The sequence below is a fragment of the Thamnophis sirtalis genome, unplaced genomic scaffold (genome assembly GCF_051295495.1).
Source record: "Thamnophis sirtalis isolate CommonGarterSnake01/CBP01778 unplaced genomic scaffold, rThaSir2_p1.2 scaffold_8, whole genome shotgun sequence".
Taxonomy (NCBI): domain Eukaryota; kingdom Metazoa; phylum Chordata; class Lepidosauria; order Squamata; family Natricidae; genus Thamnophis; species Thamnophis sirtalis.
Window position 1 is genome coordinate 26,688,350 of NW_028261388.1, and position 23,206 is coordinate 26,711,555.

Below are 23,206 nucleotides of genomic sequence, written 5' to 3' on the forward strand. Positions count from 1 at the left end.
TTTGTGACCATACAAACTGCTAATTTGTACTTGGCTTTTGTATCTTGAACCTGGCTTGTCTTTTGGCTACCTTTATATATAGATGCTATGAAAACATTTACACTGGAATTTAAAAAAAATATTCAAAATAATTCCTGACTTGGTATCTACATTACTAAGACTCCATTTTACATCTCTAATTCACCAGTGGAAACTAAAAAAGTCAGGATTCGTTATTTATGACTGAAAAAAACCTGTCTTGAAATTTGAGTTAAACAGAAGAGAAAAATTGTTTCATTATTGTTGCATATGACCTTTAGATTGGATTTATAGCTTGGCACTAAACATGGTTTGTTTTAATTATTGTTTATTGAATCAATTACAGTTGGATGGATTTACACATCTCATTGATTTAACTCATAAACCACGAGTTACTAACCAAGTGGTGGAATTCACACTCCTAATGGAATCTGTACAAGCCATAGTGGTGAAAGGAACACAATATTGTCTTCTTGCTCCCTTTCTAACTACAAAAAATATAGAAAACTGAAAAATTATTTCTTTGTGTGATTTTGGCCATAAAGCTAGTTAGGGAAGTGTCCTGCAGTGTCTAAAAATGGCAAGGTGACCATCCCTGACCTATAATACTTTTTTAAAAATACAAAAAATATGTTTAATGCATGGCACAAAAATGTCTGTGTTAAGGTTGCTTCTAAATACATCATCTTTGGATAAAAAGGACATAAATCTATCAGTGGGTCACTATTCTTTTTATTGAATCTTTTAAAAAATCTAATTCATAGAATGATAGCGCTGGAAAGGACTTTATAGATCTTCTAGTCTACCCCCACTTCTCAAGACAGGAGTCTTATACCATCCCAGTCAAATATTGCCCAATCTATTTTTGAAAACTTCTAGTGAGGGAACACCCACCACCACATAGACTTATTGTTCTCACTGTCAAAAACTTTCTCCTTACTTCTAAGTTGTATCTCTCTTTGATAAGTTTCCACCCATTACTACTTATCCTGCCCTTTGGAATTCTAGAGAATAAGTCAATCCTCTCTTTGTGACAGCCTTCAAGTACTGGAAGACAGTTATCATGTCCCCCTCCCCTGATTCTTCTGTTCAGTAGACTGGACATACCTAGGTCCATCAATCATCCATTATACCATTTAACCTCCAGATCTTTTATCATCTTTGTTGCTCTTCTCTGCACATTTCCTGAGTCTCAACCTCTTTTTTTGTATCATGGTGACCAGAACTGGATGCAGTATTCCAAGTATGGCCTCATCAGGGCAGTGTAAAGTGGTACTATTACTTCTCATTGTCTTGACATTATCCCTCTGTTGATGCAGTCTAAGGCTGCATTTGCTTTTTAGTAACTACAGCACCTTGCTGGCTCATATTTAAATGGCAATCCACTAGGACATCTAGATCCCTCTCACAGTTAATTTTCTCACTTCTCTCACCACTGAATTGCAGCCTGTTGGATAGGGACTCATATTCAAGTCTGTCAATATTCTTCTGGATCTTGAGCTTATCTTCCAAAATATTAACTATTTTCCCCAGCTTGGTGCCATCTGCAAATCTGATCACTTCTGCTTCTATCCAGGGGTGTGATTGAAAAATGTTGGCAACCAGTTCTCTGCCTGATTGTTGGGTGGGTGTGGACATGGTGGGTGTGGCCTATTTGGCCTCTTGCACCTTGGCAGGGGGGGCATTTTTGCCCACCCCAGGCTCTGGAGGCTTTCCTTGAGCCTCTGGGAGGGTGAAAATGGCCTTCCCTAGGCTTCCGAGGCTGGAAACAGACCAGTTTTTGGACTTTCAGTACTTCCGGGAGGCCCATTTTTTGCCTTTCCAGAGCCTCCAAGTTGTCCTGCACTTACCTGGCATGATGAACAGGCTGCGTGGAGACTCCTGGGAGGGGGTGGGGTGGGGCCAGCCAGTCCTTGCAACTGCTGGTTCAATGAATCGGATGTAAAATTAACATCCAGTTCACCCAAACTGGTGTGAACTGGCTGAATCCCACCTCTGCTTCTATCCCCTTATCTAGCTCATTTATGAAGATGTTGAAGAGTAGTGGGCCCAAGACAGAAATATGAGATTCCCTACTGCATACTTCCCTCCATGTAAACAGAATTCCATTAAGGACTACCTGCTGAGTATGAATTGCGAAATATTGTAAATAAATCTTTTGGATTTATTCTGTTTGCATTTATTTATTTATGTGATTCATTCTGCCTTTAATGTTTGGTCAACTTAAGGCAGTGTATATACCTAATCTCCTCTCTCCTATTTCCTCCCATAACAGCAGCCCTATGAGATGGGTTGGCAGAGAATGACTGACCTAAAATCACTCAGCTGAGTTTTATAGCAGAATTTGCTAGGTGGTTCATTTGTATTTAATATAAAATGTTATAACTACATTCAAAAATACAAACGTTATATCTGAAAGTTGTCAAGTTATTCAAATGCATTTTTCTTTTGTTTTCCCAAGTGAGTATGGAAAGAAACACCAAGAGGACATTCTATACATGCATCCACAGCAATATGATAATAGAATGCTTTCTTACTTTCTGCTGGCTCTGAAATATCTTTCAAGAGACCTGTAGGTTAAGTCAATGTTCTCTTCTCTTAGATTTGTTGACATAAGTGGATCTCAGGGGCCCTTGAGGGAGTAACTATTGCCTATGCTTTAGCTATGCTGAGTAGAATAAACTTTGTTTACTCTAGGTAGTACCAGGTTAAGATGAAGAGAAAGCAAGTGAAGTATTTCAAGATGTTTAGAAGTTTGCTTTACTTGAAAAGTTTCTTTGATATAAAAAAGACTATTTAAAATCTAAGATATTTCTTTTATATTTTCTTCCTTCCTTCCTTCCTTTCTTTTCTTTCTCATACACAAACAGCTATCTAAATATACATGTAGGTATCTATATGCATATTATAATGAAAATATATAAGTATTTGCACACTATATAATTTAATAAACCACAATTGGTTGAATCCATGCAGCACATGAAATCATACACCATTATATTACAACACATAATAATGGAGCTTTAAAGACATGCTACTTCAGATAACATATCGTACAGGTTTACACGATGTGTGAACTAGTCCCTTTCTTTCAGTTTTGTTTGCAATGCTCTTACTAGTCCTGTATTACGTGAAAGAATAAGGCTCGGTGTTGACTGAGGCTGATGGACATTGAAGTTCACAACATTAGAATACCTATGATGCCCTTTTATAGTTGGAACAGGAATTTGAAAGAGGAAGGAAGGAATGAATGACAGAGAAAGGATGGGAGGAAAGGGGGAAGGGGAAGAGGGAAATATAGGAAAGAAGGATGAGGAAAGAAAGAACAGTGAAAGGAGGGAAGGAAATTTCCAATGCTCTCTGTCATCTTCCCACAAGGAAACTCAATGGGGAAGCTAGCAGGAAGTTGGAAATATTCTCACTGCTCTTTTTTGCCTATTTGTAATAATTTTGTGTTTCTGTTTAGGCAAATAAATATTTCTGAAATGATGAGACAATGGGGCATGGTTTGTCAAGTTCCTAACCATGCCATGTTCTCTTATATTGCATTCTTTATCATTATGTTTTTGTCTATATGCACATTGTGCAATACCTTTATTTCAGGCTCATTTTTTCCAGCAGTCATGCCTTTATATGCTTTCCCCCTTTATTCAAAGCATCTTTCAGTTTATCTTTGCAACCATACTTTTTCATACTGCTTAATAGCGTAATTCTATACCTTTATGGCACATTATAACATAATTCTTTTCATACTGTTCTGAAGAATGTACACATTTTTTTCCTTTTCTTTTATGGGAGATAAACTTGATATATTTTCATACTCATAATTTCTCCACCTTCAATTACTCCACTTCCACCTGAATTTCTTTCACTTCTGCCATATTTTTCTTTTCTTCCATATTCATTTTTCTTTCAAGATTTACTCTTGTCAACAGCAAAACCTTATCTCCCCACAGTCAGAATGTCTGATCATTCTTGTGCCCTCTATATTATTCTCTCATCTTTCCCCATAAAAAATCTAAATCATGCTTTCAAATCTATATTTATTCATTTGCTGGGTGTATGTATGAACAGATATGCTTTAAACAAAAATATCCAAATTGGTTCTTATGCCAAGCAGATACATACCAGTCACCATCCCCATTCATTCTTGAGTCTTCAAATGGCCCAATTACTTCCTTATGCTTCTTTGTCCGGTTCATATGCATTTATATCATTTTCCAGAAGCATCACTTTTTCTTTTGGATCATTTTCAGAGTGTTGAAGTTCTTTTCTCCAAAATTCCTTCTTAGTTCTTTCATTATAACCAATAACTGGTGTGTAACATGCAACTGTACCCTACCTATGGATTCCTACTTTCAGAGTCACTCACAGCATGCTAGGTAACACTAATTAATATTTTCTAACATAATTTGAAGCGTTATTGTTTATAATTATATTTATATTTTCATAAAATATGTTATAGTCTTTGACCATAAATACAGTAAAATAAGTACAACATTCCACAGAGCAAGGTTATCTCTGCAGATAACCATTCTGTCCCAAGATCGTGACCTTCTCATGACATATGTTTGGATTAAATAGCACATCCATATTTTTACTTCCCTGCATGTATTTATTATCTTTACTCTGCAAGATCGGGGTATTTTCAATCAGATCTGTGGTCTTCCAGTTGGCAAAGTTGAATCAACTGAGAGGCAAGAACAAAATTAGATGTTATGATGTCAAGCATTGCTGGTAATCCCTGAAAGTAATAGTCATAGATTTCCCATTCGTTTGTGCCTAATTGGGCACAATAAAATAAAATATAGGATCACATTGTTCCAATCTGCCTGCTGCACACCATTTGAGTGTCTGCATTTATCTGTGAGAGTATGTGTGTATATTTTTGTCTGAAAGAAAAATGTGAATTTTTGGACAATTAAATCTTGGGTTTGGGATAAAAATATGTTTTAAAACTCATTCTGTTTCCATTTAGCATAATTACTGAGTTAGAAATGGTGGTGCAATTTAAACGATAGCCAACTTTATATTAGAATCAGTTTTACCTCCCCATCTATTTAAAAAAGTAAAGGAAAAACAGCGCATTGGACACAATACTGAAAATAACAAAGGGAACTCTTGTGGTTTTATCAAATAGTTGTGGCTTTTCAGCCTTAGAAGTTCACAGAATCATTTCTAATTCAGTTAGTATAAAGAATGATGTATTATTCAACATCTTGATTGTCTATTCCAATTTAGTCTGAACTGAACTGTATGATTGATTTGGTTGTCCACTTTGGTTAAGAAAATGAGAAGTAGTCCTATCATAAGTAATTGCATACTTTCAGTTCCCTCAGTCTGAGACAGGCATTAGTCATTTGGACTTCATGCTTAGACTTACCTGCTTGAGAGCCCTGTATTATACCAATTGTTTTCAGGCACTCCTTTATGCTGATTATGTTTAGATATATGCTGCATGAAGCATTATTTGATCTATATACCATTAAAACTCTCAACTTTTAAATATATATTTTGTAACCTTTAGTTGGGCAAAATGTTGCACCATATGGCAAAGCTTTCTCAATGGGCTAATTTACAGAATGCCAGGACCCATTACTTCTGAGGGAATGAAATATAAGACATTTTTTCCTGCTTCAGTGTTAATGCACTCCTGTTGTTCAGCATCATGGGGAATACAGGGGTGAGCTGCTGCAGGCTGGCATGATTTGGGTGATCCTGTAGCTAAGGATCTACCCAGTTTGGCAAACTCACAAATGCCACCCCACCCCACCCCTCCCACCCCACCCCTGCCCTTAACAGGAGTATCCAAGCAGCCCGTTTAGGATGCCAGGTAAGTACATGGTTTGCATAGAGGGTGTGGGAGGCCAAACTCCTCCCACACCCTCTGGAAGGCAGGAAACAGGCCCGTTTCTGGCTTTCAGAGGGCCTCCAGAGCCCGGGGGAGGCTGTTTTCGCCCCTCCCGAAGGCTTGAGGAAACCCTCTGGACCCCAGGGAAGGTGAAAAATAGGCCTCCTGGAAGTTCCCATTTCCAGCTTTCAGAGGGCCTCCAGAGCTTGGGGAGGCTGTTTTTGTCCTCCTGAAGGCTTGAAGAAAGTCTCCAGAGCTCGGGGAGGCTGTTTTTACCCTCCCGGTGGCTCGAGGAAAGCATCTGGTTGCCAGGGAGGGCAAAAAGTCCCCCACCTGCCATGGTGCAGGAGGCTGAATAGGCCATGCCCACCCAGCAACCGGGCAGAGAACCCATTGCTACCATTTTTGAAGCCCACCCCTGGTAGTCTACTGAAGTGTAGAGAAGGAAGGAAGACCATAGAAACAAATTTGGCTTTACAATTTCTGTTGATCACTTTCTGGACTTACCAATGGCATATCCCTACAGTTCTGTGTAACTATTGAAATAAAAAACTAGCTGGAAATGGTTGAGTTCCAGAAGAACCAAGGCAGATGGATTATCAGAAACAATACATGTTCTAGGTTCTAAGGGATATGTTGAAAGGTCTATAATTCCAGGCACTTTTGTAACTTCCAACAAGACTTGACCAGTCCAAGGAGGGTAGGCCAGTCCCAATCGACATTTATCTTATGCCTCCTGGAAACCCTATACTTATTTTTCTCCTGGAATATCATTATTTTATCCACATAAAAATCGTATGTAGGTAAGCTTTCCAGAATAAAGCTTTCTGTTTCTATGGCCTGTTCTAAGTGAGTATCACTTCTTCAACATGCATGTGTGTGCTCTAACAAATACTTCATAGCCAGCTACAAAGTATCCATTTATATCAAGGCATTGTATAATTAATGGTACTGAGTACTAGCAACAATATTTTGGCATTAACAAATACATGCTAAATCTATGCTAAGAGAATAAAATCATTGCTAAAGTTAAAGAATGCTTATGTATTTTGAGGCTTTGCAATATGAATAGGAATGCTAACTGCAAATCAAACATTAATGCATGATAATATTTACATTGCTTTTTGAACAACTGTCCATACTTGGTAAAATTGCAGAATGATAGTCAAACCAACCCTCTTAAACTTCCCTTTTACAAATTAAAACATATACATCTAGTAACATGCTAAAAAGAGACACAGTGGTTCAGTGGCTAAGATGCTGAGCTTGAAAGGTCAGCAGTTCAGTGGTTCGAATCCCTAGCGTGGCACAATAGAGTGAGCTCCTGTTACTTGTCCCAGCTTCTGCCAACCCAGCAGTTCGAAAGCATGTAAAAATGCAAGTAGAAAAATAGGAACCACCTTTGATGGGAAGGTAACAGCATTCTGTGTGCCTTCGGCGTTTAGTCATACCAGCCATATGACCACAGAGACATCTTTGGACAGTGCTGGCTCTTCGGCTTTGAAATGGAGATGAGCACCGTCCCCTAAAGTCGGGAACAACTAGCACATATGTGTAAGGGGAACCTTTACCTTTACCTTTTAACATGCTAAAATAACATTTGAATTAAGGTAATTATTCTAAAGAGAACAGAGTTTTTAATAGATGTATTATCTTTATTCTTCCTCTAGTCAGAGGAAACCTGATTTTGGAGTGAAGCGTACTATGTGCAAGGAAAAACAAAGCAAATGTATGTTGCCATGCCCATTGCCATCATCATTATCACAATAATCATTCGTCTTATTTTGCTGCTGCCTCTGCTTCTGTTTACCATCCATGCAGGCAAATGGTTTTCATGGAAAAGGTTAGATATGCTAAAAGGAAGTTCCATTGCTTTAAGAGGAAGTAAGGCCTGACATCAACAGGAAGTTCTGTACTGTTCAGCTACTGTGACTCTCAAGAGGAAAACGCTGTGAAACAATTTGGCCGGTAATTTAAAGCTAATATGCAGGAAGGGAATATGTGCTGGTGTGTGTAGAAGAGAGGAAATGATAAATGCTACCTGGTATGACATGGACGAGAGATAGTGGAGCAAAAAAAAAGTACTTTGTTTTTCCTTAAGCTAGGTTTGAGCCTCTGATTTACCAAATGGAAAACAAAACAGAGAACAAATCACAGAGTAAAAAAGTGTATTGGAGGTGGGAGCACTAGAGATTGCAGCTGGAGAGAGTTGAATTTATGGGGCAATATATCAGACCCCTGACATTTTGCTATTAGAAGTCAAAGAAAATGCTCAGATTTTACTATTTAAAGCAAGGTTCCTCAAAAGAGGTCAATATTGATTTCGAAAGATCCATGGGACTATTCATTGTTCTTTTTGATATTGTTGTTATTCATAGTACTATGAATTAAAGTACCTGCATTTATTAAATTGTTTTCATATAATAAATGGAGGTTGATGAACAATCTGAAACTTCATGAGCAAGCCAATCAGCTGAAAAATTTGAGTACCTTTGACCTAAAGCATTAGTGCAAAGGTATCTAAATGGATATATTTAAATGTTAAAACTATGTTGGAAATAAGTACTCCTGCTTTCCTCAAAACTGCAAAACATCTATTCACCTTTGTTGTTTTAATTAATCTTTTTACTTTTATGACAACCAATGTTTTGTGTTTTTTAAAAGGGTTTTAAGGATGGGAATAGGAATAAGTGGTCAACCCAGAGCAAACGGTTGATTAACTGATTTTTTTTTTTTACTTTGACTGAATGCTTAAGAATAGGAATAGGAGCATTTTATCTCCTAGAAACCTTTTGTTCAACTTGTCACATCCTGCACATAAATGTTTTGGCTTTCTGTGATTCTCCAGAAAGGTTTGGAAGTTGAATTGCATTCCCCCTCATAGTTTCATCATTGGCCAACCCTGAATTAAAAGAGACTGGGCTGGAGGAAAGAGCAGGACAAGCTTATTATGGTCTATCCCATAACTTGGGAATGCTGAACCAACGTATGTGAAATACACCATAAGGCAAACCAGCGTGGATGGAGAACATTAAACCAAAGTATTTTTATCCAAGACCATGAATAATGAAAGCATAAACATGTATACTCAAATTGCACTGAGGTATGGAAAAAATCCTTATAAATAACTTTAGGTTTGTATGTAGAGTTTTCTATGTTTTTTTTTCCTCGTGGTTGATTTTCCTTCGTGAAAAGTGGAATTTTCGTACAGAATTCCAAGATTGCAAAAACTAAAACATGACACTTCCATGTTATTTCTGTATTTGTAATTTAAATTTTCACATTTATCAGAGTTTTGCCTGGATGGAATCATGGGGCAATGTGTAAGAGAAAATAACAACTTTGTTTATTTGATTGATTGATTGATTGATTGGTTTGTGTGCTGCCCATTTTCTCTAGAGGCAACAGATTTAATTCAACAATATTTCATATTAATGTACTAATACGATCAACCTGAAATACAATGTAAAACTTTTAGAATCCATAGAAAACACAGGAAATCAAACTAATAAAAACATTGAAATAAGCTCAGAGAAAATATTTTATTTCATATTCTTGATGGAAGATTCATTTAAGCAATTGCACATGATACACACAAAAGGTCTCATTTTATAAATCTAGTTTTGGCTACTACGAGTAGCTGCAAGAGGTCAAATTTGGGTAGAAGAAGAGAGAAGCAATATGCATGTACCGTACTGTCTAGTCAAAGTACTATATTATAAGCAAATCCTTTCTATAAGAAACAAACCTTGAAATGAAAGACATCCGGCAAGTTTAAGAGAAGCTAAATTAAATTGATCTCCAATTAAGGATGGCCAGTAAAGAATATCTAGGACTTAGTTTGTAATTTAATTAGTATTATTTTGTGTTGGAAGGTTTGTAAGCAAAAAAAATGGAACTTTATCACCAGTTGCAATTTCTCTGGTTCAGGAAGTATCTAAATTACATCTGAATTGATATGAGGTCTCCTGGATGAAACTGTAATCTAATACTATGCCAAAAAACAATCTTTTAAAAAGAGAAAATAAACTGGAAGAATGTGTATCATTCTATATCTATTTATACCTTTGTTTTTTTGGAACAGGAAAATCACTGATTCCTATCTTTATTTCTCTTTTTATAAAAACATCATTTCCCACTGCATTTCTCTGAGGTTTATTTTATTTCATTTCCCCATACAGGCAGACTTAGATTTAGTATTTGAAAGACCATGCTAAAAATAAGAGTAGCAAAGTAACAGAATAAGGACTGAGTCATAGATAAATACTAATATTCCCTTATTTGGTGGTGTGAATTTTCTTTTTGAAGTGTTTAAGCAATGATGAGTTCTTAACCATTTTGTCATTGATGATTGGCACTGTGGCTGAGCCTCCAAAAGAATATTTATTACCTCTTGATGTTTTATTATATACAGTGCATTTATTGGATTAATTTCAACATGCATCTGCCAGTTAGTGTGATTTAAATAGTCAAATGATGACAAAAATGGAGGATGAAATTATCCATTATTTTATTTTTCACAGTCATTGGACAGATTGAAGTTCTGCCCAGATTTGGTGTTGTTTTTTTTCATAAATAGAGCTATTGTTATTTTTTCTTTGTGTTATTGCTTCTGCCACGTCTATGTTCCTTTTTCATTCTAATTACAGTGGTGAAATTTGGTGCTTTTCCTATTAACTTATAGAATGCTTCTCAAATTCAGTTACTGTGAGGAGATTGGATGAGAAGCGAAACATTTTCAAAGAAAAACAAGGAAGTCCAGTTGCCTCTTGAAAAAGCACCTTTGGGACAAATTCAGTTACTAATTTCACAAAATACTGTAGATCAGTTCAATTTCTCTCTTAGTGAATTAACTCTTATACTTAAAGCATTGCCTTTCCTCCAGCCTCCATTCATTTGTTATTTCCATTTATATCTTTTCCTGGAGACTTTTTCATTCATTAAGTTCCTGGAACTTTGGTTCCACTTGGAGGTCTAGCATGCCTATATATACTTTACTTTTGTATGTTGCTTCATATAACTGAAATAGACTTAAGCTTTTAGTCAGTTTTGCGAGTCATTATGCTAATCATTGGGACAAATTGCTGAACTATCTGATATTGTAACAAAATGAGAAAATAGAATGATTAGAGCTATAGCAAGGTTACAAGATTCTAACATTGCTAATGGCCTGTTCAAAGTTCAAAGACAAACCTATGGCAGTCAAAGTAGAATGGATCATGGAAACTTAAAAGGGGCTATTCATTTTTAAACCTGTTTGATGTTGGTTTGTTATCTTCCTGTTCAAACAAAGGTGTCTCAGAGTTCCAGGACCCAAATGTAAACATTGGCACATGAATATAGTAGGATACTGTTTTTCTCCTCTATAAATTAAATGATGAAAAGTGTTGAATTGATAGCTATGGGAATTGAAAACCTTTATTTAAATACACATTGAAGGGTAGACATCTGTTTACACGGTTCTGTTTTGACAAGTTTTATCTTCTGATCATGGGTCTATTGAAGTGGGAAAGGGCAGGTCCATTTTTTAATAGTGACATCTATTAAGGATTATTAATGATGCCCCACGATTAATGTTGTTTGAAAAAAGGAACATCTGTAAGATTTCTTAAAATGGCACTTGTGCTTAAGCAGAAATAAATGATGAACAAAAATTTGTCAGGTAGATAGATGATGATAGATAGATAGATAGATAGATAGATAGATAGATAGATATAGATAGAGACATAGAGACATAGAAACAGAGATGATAGACATAGAGATAGAATAGAGATAGATAGCCAGCCAGCCAGATAGATAGATAGATAGATAGATAGATAGATAGATAGATAGATAGATAGATAGAGCCAGAGATGATAGACATAGAGATATAATAGAATAGAATAGAATAGATAGATGATAGATAGATAGATAGATAGATAGATAGATAGATAGATAGATAGATAGACAGACAGACAGACAGACAGACAGACAGACAGACAGACAGACAGACAGATAGATAGAGATAGAGTCTGTCTTATTGGCAGTTCACTAGGAAAGAATTTAAGGTTGACAGTTGACAACCTGCAGTTAAGGTTGACAGTTGACACAGGTGCCCACTGTCACCTATAGAATTAAAGGAGGTGATCTAGTGCAAAGGTCCCCAACCTTTTTGGTTCCACAGACCAGCAGCATTTATGGCGGCTTCAGTGGTTTCAGTGGCCGGAAGGGAATGATTTCATGTATACAACCTAAATCTCATGAATGCACCAATGAAGCTTTGCACACTCGCCCACCACTTTAGTGGCCCAGTTCCCAAAAGGCTGCAGCCCAGTAACATTCCAGGGGTTGGGGACCCCTAGTGCATACAAAATGTGCCTTCAGTAGTGATCATCATTATAAAATAATAAATAATAAAGTTGACAGCATCATAATGTTTACAATGGACTTTTATTAAGACAGTTGTGACCAGTTTTAGAGCAAAGAAAGCATAGGTGTCACTTATTAAGCAATTTGTTTTGTTAATACTTATAAGAAAAAAGACGAATTTCTAGTACTAAACTGCTGATACTTACAAAAAGATACTTTTGTCTCCCAAAAGGAAAAGCAAATCTTGCCTAACAAGGGGCACTGAGACATATGATGTTTATGCTATGTTACTCCAGGATCAGTTATTTGTCACTGTTTGGCAATTGAGCTATTTATGCTGTAAATATCACTTATAGGTGATACTGCTGTGAAGTGTAAATACAAATGATAATACTGTGAAGTTCATTTTTTTTTTAAGGCCACTATAGTCCTGTGACTATTTCCTATTTTGGAAAGTTTAGCCTCACTCTGAATCTAGGTCTGCAGCCATCTTGGGAGAACTTTCAAGGGGAAAGGTATCTCTTTGACTTCCAAATTTAATTGTTCCCTCCCCCCCCCCAAAAAAAAGCAAAGTGAAGTGACTAAACAAGTTTCTGTAGCATCTTCTTCTGAACCTTCCAAAAGATGCAACTGTTTTAATGTTTCTCATTTTGTTTATAATCCTGTTTATGGGAAGTCTCTCTTCTGAATGTCATTCACATGCTATTTATCAAGGCATGAAGTGACATTTAGGTGAATGGGACTGACAATAAAGGTGCATGTTTTGAAGGTCATGGTTTTCCTGCTTGTAACATCTCAGACCATCTTGAATTATAGAAGAACAAATCATTCAATACTAGGTAAAGTAAAACTAGACCGCCTACTTGAAGCGCCAATTATGAAAATAATGTGAGCAGATAATGTGAAAACTCCAATGCTTGGGAAATTTGAAGGCAAGAGCATATGAAATCTCCAAAACATTGACTAGAACGCAAAGTAACCAGGAAAACTCTGCAGAAAATGGAGCTTTTTCTAGTTATATACAATTGGCTAATATTTCCTTGACATCCTACCACTTTAAAGGATTTTAAAAACAGTTTTTAAAAAAGCTTTATTGTCTTAATATGTTCACTGTGAGGGTTTTTTTTTTCATTCAAGTAATACTGGGGGCTACATTCTCTCTTTATTCCTCATCTGGTTTCCATTGTAGTTGTAAAACGAGGACCTTTTCCCTTCCTGGCAAAGCTAGAAGAAACTTTGGGACACGAATTCCTTCTTCCAACTACTAAGCCTCCAGCATGGTTTCAATTATAGACATAAGTAGATTGGGAAATTCAGCCACCCCCCACCCCCCACTCTTTTCCTCACACATAACAGCTTTCCTTTTCTTTTTTTTTTGGTCCTGTCTACTGCCACATGAAAAACAGAAAATTAGTTATTTTCAGAAATTTCAAAACTTTGTACATTTTGTACAAGAAAGAAAGTTACTGCAAAAGTTCAGTAAATATAAGTTCCTTTTCTCCCTGCCACTCCCTCCTCCTTCTCTCAATTAGATTAATGTTGCGATTTCTTTTCCACTAAGAACTGTTGCAGACAATTTAGGAGAAAATTATCTCAGTACTTAGTGTGCCATGATTATCATCTTAACCCCAGCTCTTGCTAGTACTGAGTCAGAGAGCTAAGCCACTTCTGGATTTTGATGTTACTGAAAAAGAACATTTTTGTCTTCTGCTTTCATGCAGTCAATTCACTGAGAAGTTTGGCTTTGCAGAAAATTGATGCCTAGCCTTTTAATCCTTGGAATTTGAGGTCAAGGTTTATAATTTTTGGTCATAAAGGAAATTGAGTGTCTGGTGGATGTTTCTTGACATCACAAAACCTGCACTTTAGTCATAAAGTTCTGATGTAGAAGACTAAAGTTTGGGATGGCAAAACAGCAGGAAACAGTCTGCAGAGAAGGGGAGGAGCTCATTATCATGCTGGTGGAAATATAGGGTTGAATGCCAGATTTCATTACCAATCAAATGACAAATAAGACAAGGAGAGAGAGAGAGAGAGAGAGAGAGAGAGAGAGAGAGAGAGAGAGAGAGAGAGAGAGAGAGAGAGAGAGAGAGAGAGAGAGAGAGAGAGAGAGAGAGAGAATGAATCCAGGCGATTTTCACATGTCTTTCTCTCTTCCTGTATTTGCATATTCTGCATACAAGAAGATAGCTTTCACTATTAGATGTAATTCTTATTCCCATTGTTAAGCAGTTCACCATTAAAAAGGTCCTAAATCAGTAATGGTTTTCTGTTACCTTCGCTACTGGTTCGGAACTGGGAGCATGTGCACGTGAGTGTGCTCACTTCACATGTGCAGAGTGTCCATGATGACATCTGGGCAGGTGGGCCACCGCCACTAGTGGTTTACCTGAAGTGGGGCGAACCAGCAGAATACCACCTCTGTCTTAAATATGATGATTTGCAAATTTCTAAATTTGAAATATTTTGCTTTCTTGGTAGCTACATTACACTGATGATGGTTTTATGGAGAACAGACATATCCTGTCATTGTGTGGAACATGTTTAACAAGTTTTCTAGACTCTTAATTGCAACTATCTTATCTTCTCCAAAATTAAAACTATCACATTGTTTATTCAGGCGAGAACTAGGAAGATCATATCATATCTTAAGATTCGAGACATGAGCCCACAGCAAACTGAGATTACAGTATGTCAAAATAATGAAATCGGTATGGTATTGCCATGACACTTCATCCTGACATAAGCCAGAAATTCCCAAGTTCCAGGTTTTGTTATTTCCATGTATAGATGCCTATGAGTTACAGTTTACCAACAAATCATGGCGTCTGAATGTCCAGAGGATTTACATTTGAGGTATAATTCATTTCGCATATTAAAGATGTGAAAAATATCCTTTTAGCCACATGTTATAAACCACATGGCATAAGCTGTATGGATACAAAGGCTTTTCACACAATATCATATTTTAAGCCGCATTTGCAGGGCTGTATCACAATATGGACCTTGTTTGTGAGAGGCTATCTCTGTGGTTTTACACATAAGTCCTCATGATAATAGATCTGTCCTGCTAGATGCAAAGTGGGTTCACATGTATCATTAAGCCAGAGGATAGCTTGTTCAGTTTTAGTTTAGCATGCTAAGAGAATTACAGTGTTTATAGATCATAGCTTAATAGCAGGTTATGCACATGACACTTAGTTAAAATGTGGTTTTCTTGTTTGTAGCATATTGTATGAATATAGCCATTGTGGTTTAAAAATTTTGTCGTAGGGAATAATGTATTATATAAATGCAGTTATTTGTGTTTTGTTCCGAAATGGAGGTTAAACTATGGTTTAGGGGTTTTTTTGTACTGAACCAGCATGTACATTTTGCAAATATTATATTGATAAGATAAATCATAGATTACTTTCATGTGTAGGCAAGGCCAGAATCTAGTAATGTTGCTAAAAGTTTCAACATTTTTTCTGTTTTTTTAATAAGATGGCAGAGCAATATGGAAATGAATGTAAATATCATTGTTAACATGAAAATTCATCTATAAATTCATATTATCAATTCATCTATAATTATGATACATTTTCTGGAAAACTGTAATTTACGGAAACTTGCACAATTGTATGTATTGGTAAAATTTTAATTTAATGAGATAATTATTTAAGCAATCATATTTTCCATTGAAGTATATCTTGTACTTGAGCTAGGGCTGATTTTTTTTCCTGTAAGACAATTTATTTATTTATTTAAATGATTAGAAATATTATCACCCATCATATATGCTGAAACCATAACATAGAAATATAACTGAAAAGAATTGCATAAATGCTTGAAACCACTACTGTAAAACATAACTACAGACAATCTTGTTCTTGTAAAACAAAATCTATTCTCCCCAATGTGAAATAACTAGAGATAAGAACTTTCAAAAATCTCAGAGCAATTCTTTCTTGCAAATCGTGTGGATTAAAAAAAAAAGAAAAATAGGAAAATATGGTGAGAAATTATGATACAAGCATTGTTTATTTTTATCATACTTTACAAATAGGTGCCACTTTGTTCTTTAAAATATGATATGATAACTTGTTTTGCTTATGAAACTCTGGTGTATTGTATAGAAATGAAATGTATGTTGATTAACATTTACTTTAACTATCCTAATTTTTGCTTGTAACTATAGCTACAAGCTGTTTAATAATAATAAAGAAAGGGCATCCCTGCACTTTTTCTTATGTATGATAAGTAGGCGGGCAGAAGTTAAAATTAAAAACAAAATGAAAAATATCAAGTTTAAATGTCTTTGATCTCCGTAACGGACATGAATGGGCTAGAGATTTCTCAGAGTGTAAGCCCACACTTCTTAAAGTTGGCAAATTTGAGAAATACTGTCCTATAGAAAGTATTATATTTCAGAAATACCGTATATACTCGAGTATAGGCCGACCCGAATATAAGCCGAGGCACCTAATTTTACCACAAAAAACTGGAAAAGTTATTGACTCGAGTATAAGCCTAGGGTGGGAAATGCAGCAGCTACCAGTAAATTTCAAAAATAAAAATAGATACCAATAATGTTTTTGAATATTTATTTCAAAGAAAAACAGTAAACTAGCGGTGTATTCAATGAAATACTTCACTCACCTCATGATGCTGATGTCCCGCTGTGATGATGATGTCCCGTGCAGCCGCGGGAGCGATGTCCCGCCTCCTATGACACACGGCACAGTGATTCCTATCATTGGATCACTGTACCAGAGGAGGTGGGACATCGCTATGTGGCTGCTTGCCATAACAAGGAGGAGGTGGGACATCGTTGCAGAGCGGCAGGAGGGGGAGGAAGGGGAATCGTAAGACAGCCCTGCATTACATTAGAACGTGAGGAGGGGATGGTGCGGTGCGCGCTGCGCGGCAAACTGACACAGAGGGAGGGGAAACTCACAGGGGCACTGGGCCATTCACGAGTGTCACCCAGCGGCATGGCCCCGCCCCTTTTTCTCCTCCATTTCGGGCAAATTTTTCACTGACTCGAGTATAAGCCGAGGCGGCTTTTTTCAGCCCAAAAAGTGGGCTGAAAAACTAGGCTTATACTCGAGTATATACAGTAGGCTAAAAAAAGGCAATGAGACAGAATGCAATTTTTTCCACATAAAAAAGGTTTTCTAAAATCAGTATCATTCTCTGAATCTGAGCTACTTTTGATCTTATTTTTATCTTTGTGTCAGTATTTGGCATTTGTATTAAATGACATTTTTTCACTTTTTCAGGTATTAGGTTTTTTTAATTTTGGTGTATTGCAAAATCTAGACCATTTTTTCACTTCTCATGTATTTCTGTATTGTATATATATATTTTAAAAAATCATAAAGAAAATTTCATATTTCCCCCCAGACATCTGTCTAGAGATAAGTTGGCAAGAAAAAAACATTTAAGATATTGTTCCATTTTACAAAGTTGAACCACATACATGTTTCTATCTGCCATACATATGCTTAGAAAAGGGACTTTATTTTGTTTTTTATCTAGCAACTAGCATTGTCCCGGTATTTATTTATAGGAAGAAAATGTCCAGAGCAAACATAATTTGTAATGTTGGATTTTCCCCCTTACCAGAGGGAGCCGCCTTGTGGAATACTGTGAAGCCATTACCATGTCAACTCTACTGTGCTGTACAGTAGAAGTCATTTTATGGTAGTAGAGTAGAAGCCATTTTAAGGCGCAATAGGCTGTATCTTAACAGAATACACATGCTGAGGGGTGTTAGGGGTATCTTACCCACCACATTATTTTTTTCCAGAGAATAAGTTATCTGTGCACCATTTGGTTGAAGTTGCTTGAGGCATTCCAGAGTTATCCTGGAACACACACACACAGACACACTTTTATATATTTAGATTATTTTGATTCATATCAAGTATATGAAGTATACATCACAACTATATATTCTTTATTCATTATCAGTAAGTTTTATTAACAAATATTAATAATTATGGTTAATTCCTTCTCTCCTTCTTGTAGTTCCTATAGTACTGAAGAGCTGTGCAGAGTTTATTGAGACTCATGGAATTGTGGACGGAATCTATCGGCTCTCTGGTGTGACATCCAACATTCAGAAACTGAGGTGACAAAAGTGAATCCTGTTAAGCCTCTTATGCACTTTGTTTTTCATGATGGAGCAATAAATATAGATATGTGGATTGAACCTTGGTTTTTATTTAAAAATATAACTGTAGAATATGAAAGGTACCTACGAAATAAATTCAGAAACATCTTGAATGTCATTACATGGGAATTTTCAACAAGACCTAAGTGATTTAAACCAGAGGTCTCCAACCTTGGCAACTTTAAGACTTGTGGACTTCAATTCCCAGAGTTCCTCAGACAGCTTTGAAATGATTCTGCAAGCTGTATGCCATGTTGATATTACTACTAGTTGTAGTAATTTTATTATGGTCACAGACAAGCATTACAAATAAATATTAAAAAATAAAATAAGATAAAATTTAATTTAATTTTAAAAGACAAGATAATATTTAACAACTGGTAGTAGATTTTCAGTGGGCAAAGCCTGCCTAACTCTGCAGACAGTAACAAAATCTAGCTACCTTCAAAGAGACATTGGACAGCAATTGAACATAAAAACAGGCCAGTGTTTCCCAGGTATTTTATCAGGTGAGGTGTTATGAGATGGGTTCGTGAGTAGGTACAGCGAGCAGAGTTTTAATAGCCCCTTGTCCATAGGGGCACAATCTCAGCTCATATGGATTTTTTTTTAATATCGACCCTCCAAGACTGCTGTGGAAAGTACATTGCAGCATGTTAAAGTTAATACCATTCAGACATTGGGGTCATTTATAAGATGTAAATATTTTGCTGCTTTGCAAGAGGAGTTTCACAGAAACTCAAGGAAATATTCTTAGGAAGAGCAGACTGATCTTGTTGGGCTTCCAGATTTTTGATATGAAGTTTTTGGGAGTTGGTCCTAAGCCATACTGATTCATAACCCCCCTCTATAGGAAAAGAACTCAAATCTGCAGGGAAAAAAATGTTGATATGCTATTCAAACATTAGAATTGACACTGTTTGGAAGTGAAATTTTGATCATGTTCAGGGATTTTGAAAGATATTTAATTCTCCCAATTCTACTTTTTCAAACCTCATGTAATCATTTTTCATTGTTTTGTTTGATTTATTGTTGTCAAACAACAGATTCTTGATCTTTTATCTACATAAAGAAGTTTCATTCATTTCTTTTCAATCACTTTTTTACATGGTGGTTGTGGGGTACAAAAGTTGAAAGGCTTATTTTCCTCTATATATGTATCGGAGTGAAATCAACTTACCTTCGCTATTGGTTCACAAATATGAGTGCGCGCATCACAGGACCTTCGATTTCCGATGATCAGCTGTGACACACAATTTAAATTAGCTAGAAAGCAAGAAATCTGACAATTCTAGCTAATATAAATCCCACGTCATAGCTGATAGTCGGAAATACCGGTTCACCCAAACTGGTAGCAATTTTTTACTACTGGTTTGGGCGAGCCGATCTGATAGCATTTCACCCTGATATATATCAGAGGTGAATTGCTACCAGTTTGCACTAGCTTGGGCGAACCGGTAGTGGTATTTTGTCCTTGGTCGTCCAAACCGGCAGCAACCCAGTATGGCCATGTCTCCAAACTGGTTCCCCGGTTGCTGATGCCGTTGCTGGCATGTTTTTACTATTTTTGTTCATGTTCTGCACATGCGCAGAACAATTTACACTCAACTGCGCATGCACATGCACACATGCACAAAGCGTGCACAAAGCAAACTGGCAGCAATGCTGGCAGCTACCCACCCTGATATGTATGTGTATGTATGACTATGAATCTGCCCTTAGACAGATTTTGAAATTATGGCCAGTATGTGGCTTATAATGGATTGTCTTCATGTAAGTGGCGTTTATATCACACTAATTATAGTATCTGAAACTAGAATATGCAGAATCCATGTAGTTCTCAAGGTTACGATAGGTTTCCATGGTGATTCTAGGTGCCAAGCAGATTTTCCATGGCTGACGTACAGTATTATATTATCAGATCTCTGTTACCAAATCATAATACTTTTTTTGTGTAAAATGAAGATACAAATTTTGTTTCTATCTCATTCTGTTCATTAACCCCATTATGTTCCCTTCCCTGCTGTTGCAGACAAGAGTTTGGCTCAGATCAATGCCCAGACCTGACCAGAGAAGTTTACCTACAAGATATTCACTGTGTTGGATCACTTTGCAAGTTATACTTCAGGGAACTGCCAAATCCTCTTCTCACATATGAACTTTACAAGAAATTCACGGTGAGATATTTCTGTTCCGTTTTTCATTTTCATTGTGGATAAAGGAGTTATCACAGTTTTACAATGCATGCCATTTTTGTGTATGTAGTAACAAGAAAAACAAAATTCCTTCGTTTCCTCAAAAAGTCTGTGTTTCATCCTGTGCCTCCTCCCAGGTTTTAACTTGAATCTAGGTTAAATGCATTTGTGATTATTTAGCCCAAAACACATAAATAAGAATAAAGTAGTCCAGGATTTCCCATTGTTTGCCATATGGCAATTTTTATTACAATGGAGGGAATTTTTTTACATAAGCAGAAATAAAAAAAAAATTACTTGTAAATTAGACACATATACAATAGTTTTAATCTTTGCCTTACCTAATTCTTTATCCTTTCCCTGCCTTCTTTTTTTTAAAAAGAGGGTGGGGTACAGTCCCTAGCTTGTTACTTTAAGGCTAAATGCAAGCACTGAGTTGATTTGTATTTTTTAATGTTTAGTAAGGCCCCACCTGGAATGCTGCATCCAGTTTTGGTCACGACATTACAAAAAAAATGTTGCAACTTTGGAAAAAGTGCAAAAAAGAGCAAGTAAGATAATTAAAGGCCTGGAGACTAAAACATATGAAGAACTGTTGCAGGATTTGGGTTTGGCTAGTCTAGAGAAAAGAGGAACTAGGAAGGACATAACAGCAATATTCCAGTATTTGAGAGGTTACCACAAAGAGGAGAGGGTCAACTTATTTTCCTTAGCACCAGAGGGCAGAGCAAGAATGGATGGGAACTAATCAAGGAGAGGAGCAACTTGGAATTAAGAAAAACCTTCCTAACCTTCCTGAGGATAATTAGCCAGTGCAACAGATTGTCGTCAGAAGTTGTGGGTGCCCGGACCCTGCCCACTCTCTCGGCCTTCCATAAGTCTACTAAGACCTGGCTATTCCGGCAGGCCTGTGGCTGTTGACCTCATGACTGAGGTTCAGCCCCACTAAGACTGAGTGCATGATGTGTTTTTTAACCTGCTTTCTTCTCTATTTTATATTTTTTGTATTCTTTTAGAGTTGTTTTTATGTAAGCCACCCGCAGTCCTTCGGGATTGGTCGGCATATAAATTCATTAAATTTACAATTTACAATTTTACTTCATCACTGGAGATTTTTAAGAAAACACTGAAAAGTCAATTGTCTGAAATGGTATAGGATCTCCTGCTTGAGCAGGGGGTTGGACTAGAAGACCTCCAAGATTCCTTCCCGTTCTATTCTGATTGATTATTGCTTATGCAAAACTTCATTTGCTTGAATAAGAGGAGTTTCTTTTAGGATACTCTACTCAAATTTTTTTGCAGTCTGGGAGATTTGTCAATCTTATGACAACTTTCCAGTCTGTGTGGTATCATCTAGTGGAGGCCATTTCCTCATTGTGGAATTTATGAGATTGTACAGTATAGGAATGGACTCTCCACAGTAACCAAGCTTTGCAATCGCCTAGATTTCTGAGACACACTCTGTGTGGAACTGCTGTTGAAGATGGTTCAGAATTTGCAATCTGTGCCAAAGGCAGATACAAACTTATAGACTACAGTACTTCATTAATGCAAGGCCACTTAATATAAATTCTTAATGAGCTGCGCTAGTTGGCTCTGAGCAACCCCAACTCAGAGGATTAAAATTTAATATATAAAGCTGCAAATGGTTTAGGATTTGGTTAACCTCTAGGAATGCCTGTCCCTTTATTTTTGTTTCTGTAACATTAAACATCAGAAATACCCTGTTTTATGTATCATCCAATTACTAGAGGAAGGCTGGTTTCATAGGAATGTCAATCACAACTGTGGAACTTATTTTTCCTTAGAAATTAGATTGTTGCCAGTGTTGAGATAATGGCTAGTCTATAAAAAAGAAGGACCGGGGCGGAGGAGGGACAAGGACGACATGCCACAAAGAGGAGGGGATTAACTTATTTCCCAAAGCACCAGAGGGCAGGCCTAGAAACAATGGGTGGAAACCAATCAAGTAAAGAAGCAACCTGGAATTAATGAGATTAACACGAGGACAATTAACCCTAACCCTAACAGCTTTCCTTCAGAAGTTGTGGGTGCTTCATCACTAGACGTTTTTGAGAAGGGACTGGACAGTCACTTGTCTGAAATGGATTATGGGTCTTTGGCTTGAGCAGGAGGTTGGTCTAGAAGACCTCCAATGTCCCTTCCAGCTCTATTCTGATTGATGTTTGAAATTCAGTTGTTTCTTTGAAAGAGTGCCAAACTGAATGGTATTCTAGTTTGCAATGATGCATGTATTTATTTTTTTGACCCATGTAAAAGCAGAGGAGGTGTTATCAAGAAAAATAGGTAGTTCCATTAGATGGTCAGCTGCCTCGCATGGCACCACTTGGAAGAAGGGTATCTATTGGCTTTGAAGACCATGGGCATCCTCTTCTGGGAAGGCAACATCTGCAAAATGGTGAATGTGGAATTGTGGCCCAACTCCCATCCTTTTTACATGTATGTAGTGTTGATGTACATACAAAAGAAATGGGTCTGAATCAAGACAGCATAGAATTGGGCTACTGCTGCATAAGTATATTTTATGAATGACAGAAACATCATAAAAATGATTTTCTGTCAAGCTGAGGGACTTGATCATAGGTTTGAACTAATTTGAATTGTTTACCGGTA

At 36.7% G+C, this 23,206-nt stretch overlaps 1 protein-coding gene across 1 annotated transcript in view; it reads left to right on the top strand.

Moving 5' to 3' along the window:
- Positions 1–23,206, top strand: part of ARHGAP31 (Rho GTPase activating protein 31) — a 102,800-nt gene that overhangs the window by 45,651 nt on the left and 33,943 nt on the right. The window contains exons 2-3 of the mRNA XM_087721316.1: positions 18,233–18,335; positions 20,410–20,554. Coding sequence (XP_087577442.1) covers positions 18,233–18,335; positions 20,410–20,554 — 248 coding nt within the window. The remainder of the gene's footprint in view (positions 1–18,232; positions 18,336–20,409; positions 20,555–23,206) is intronic.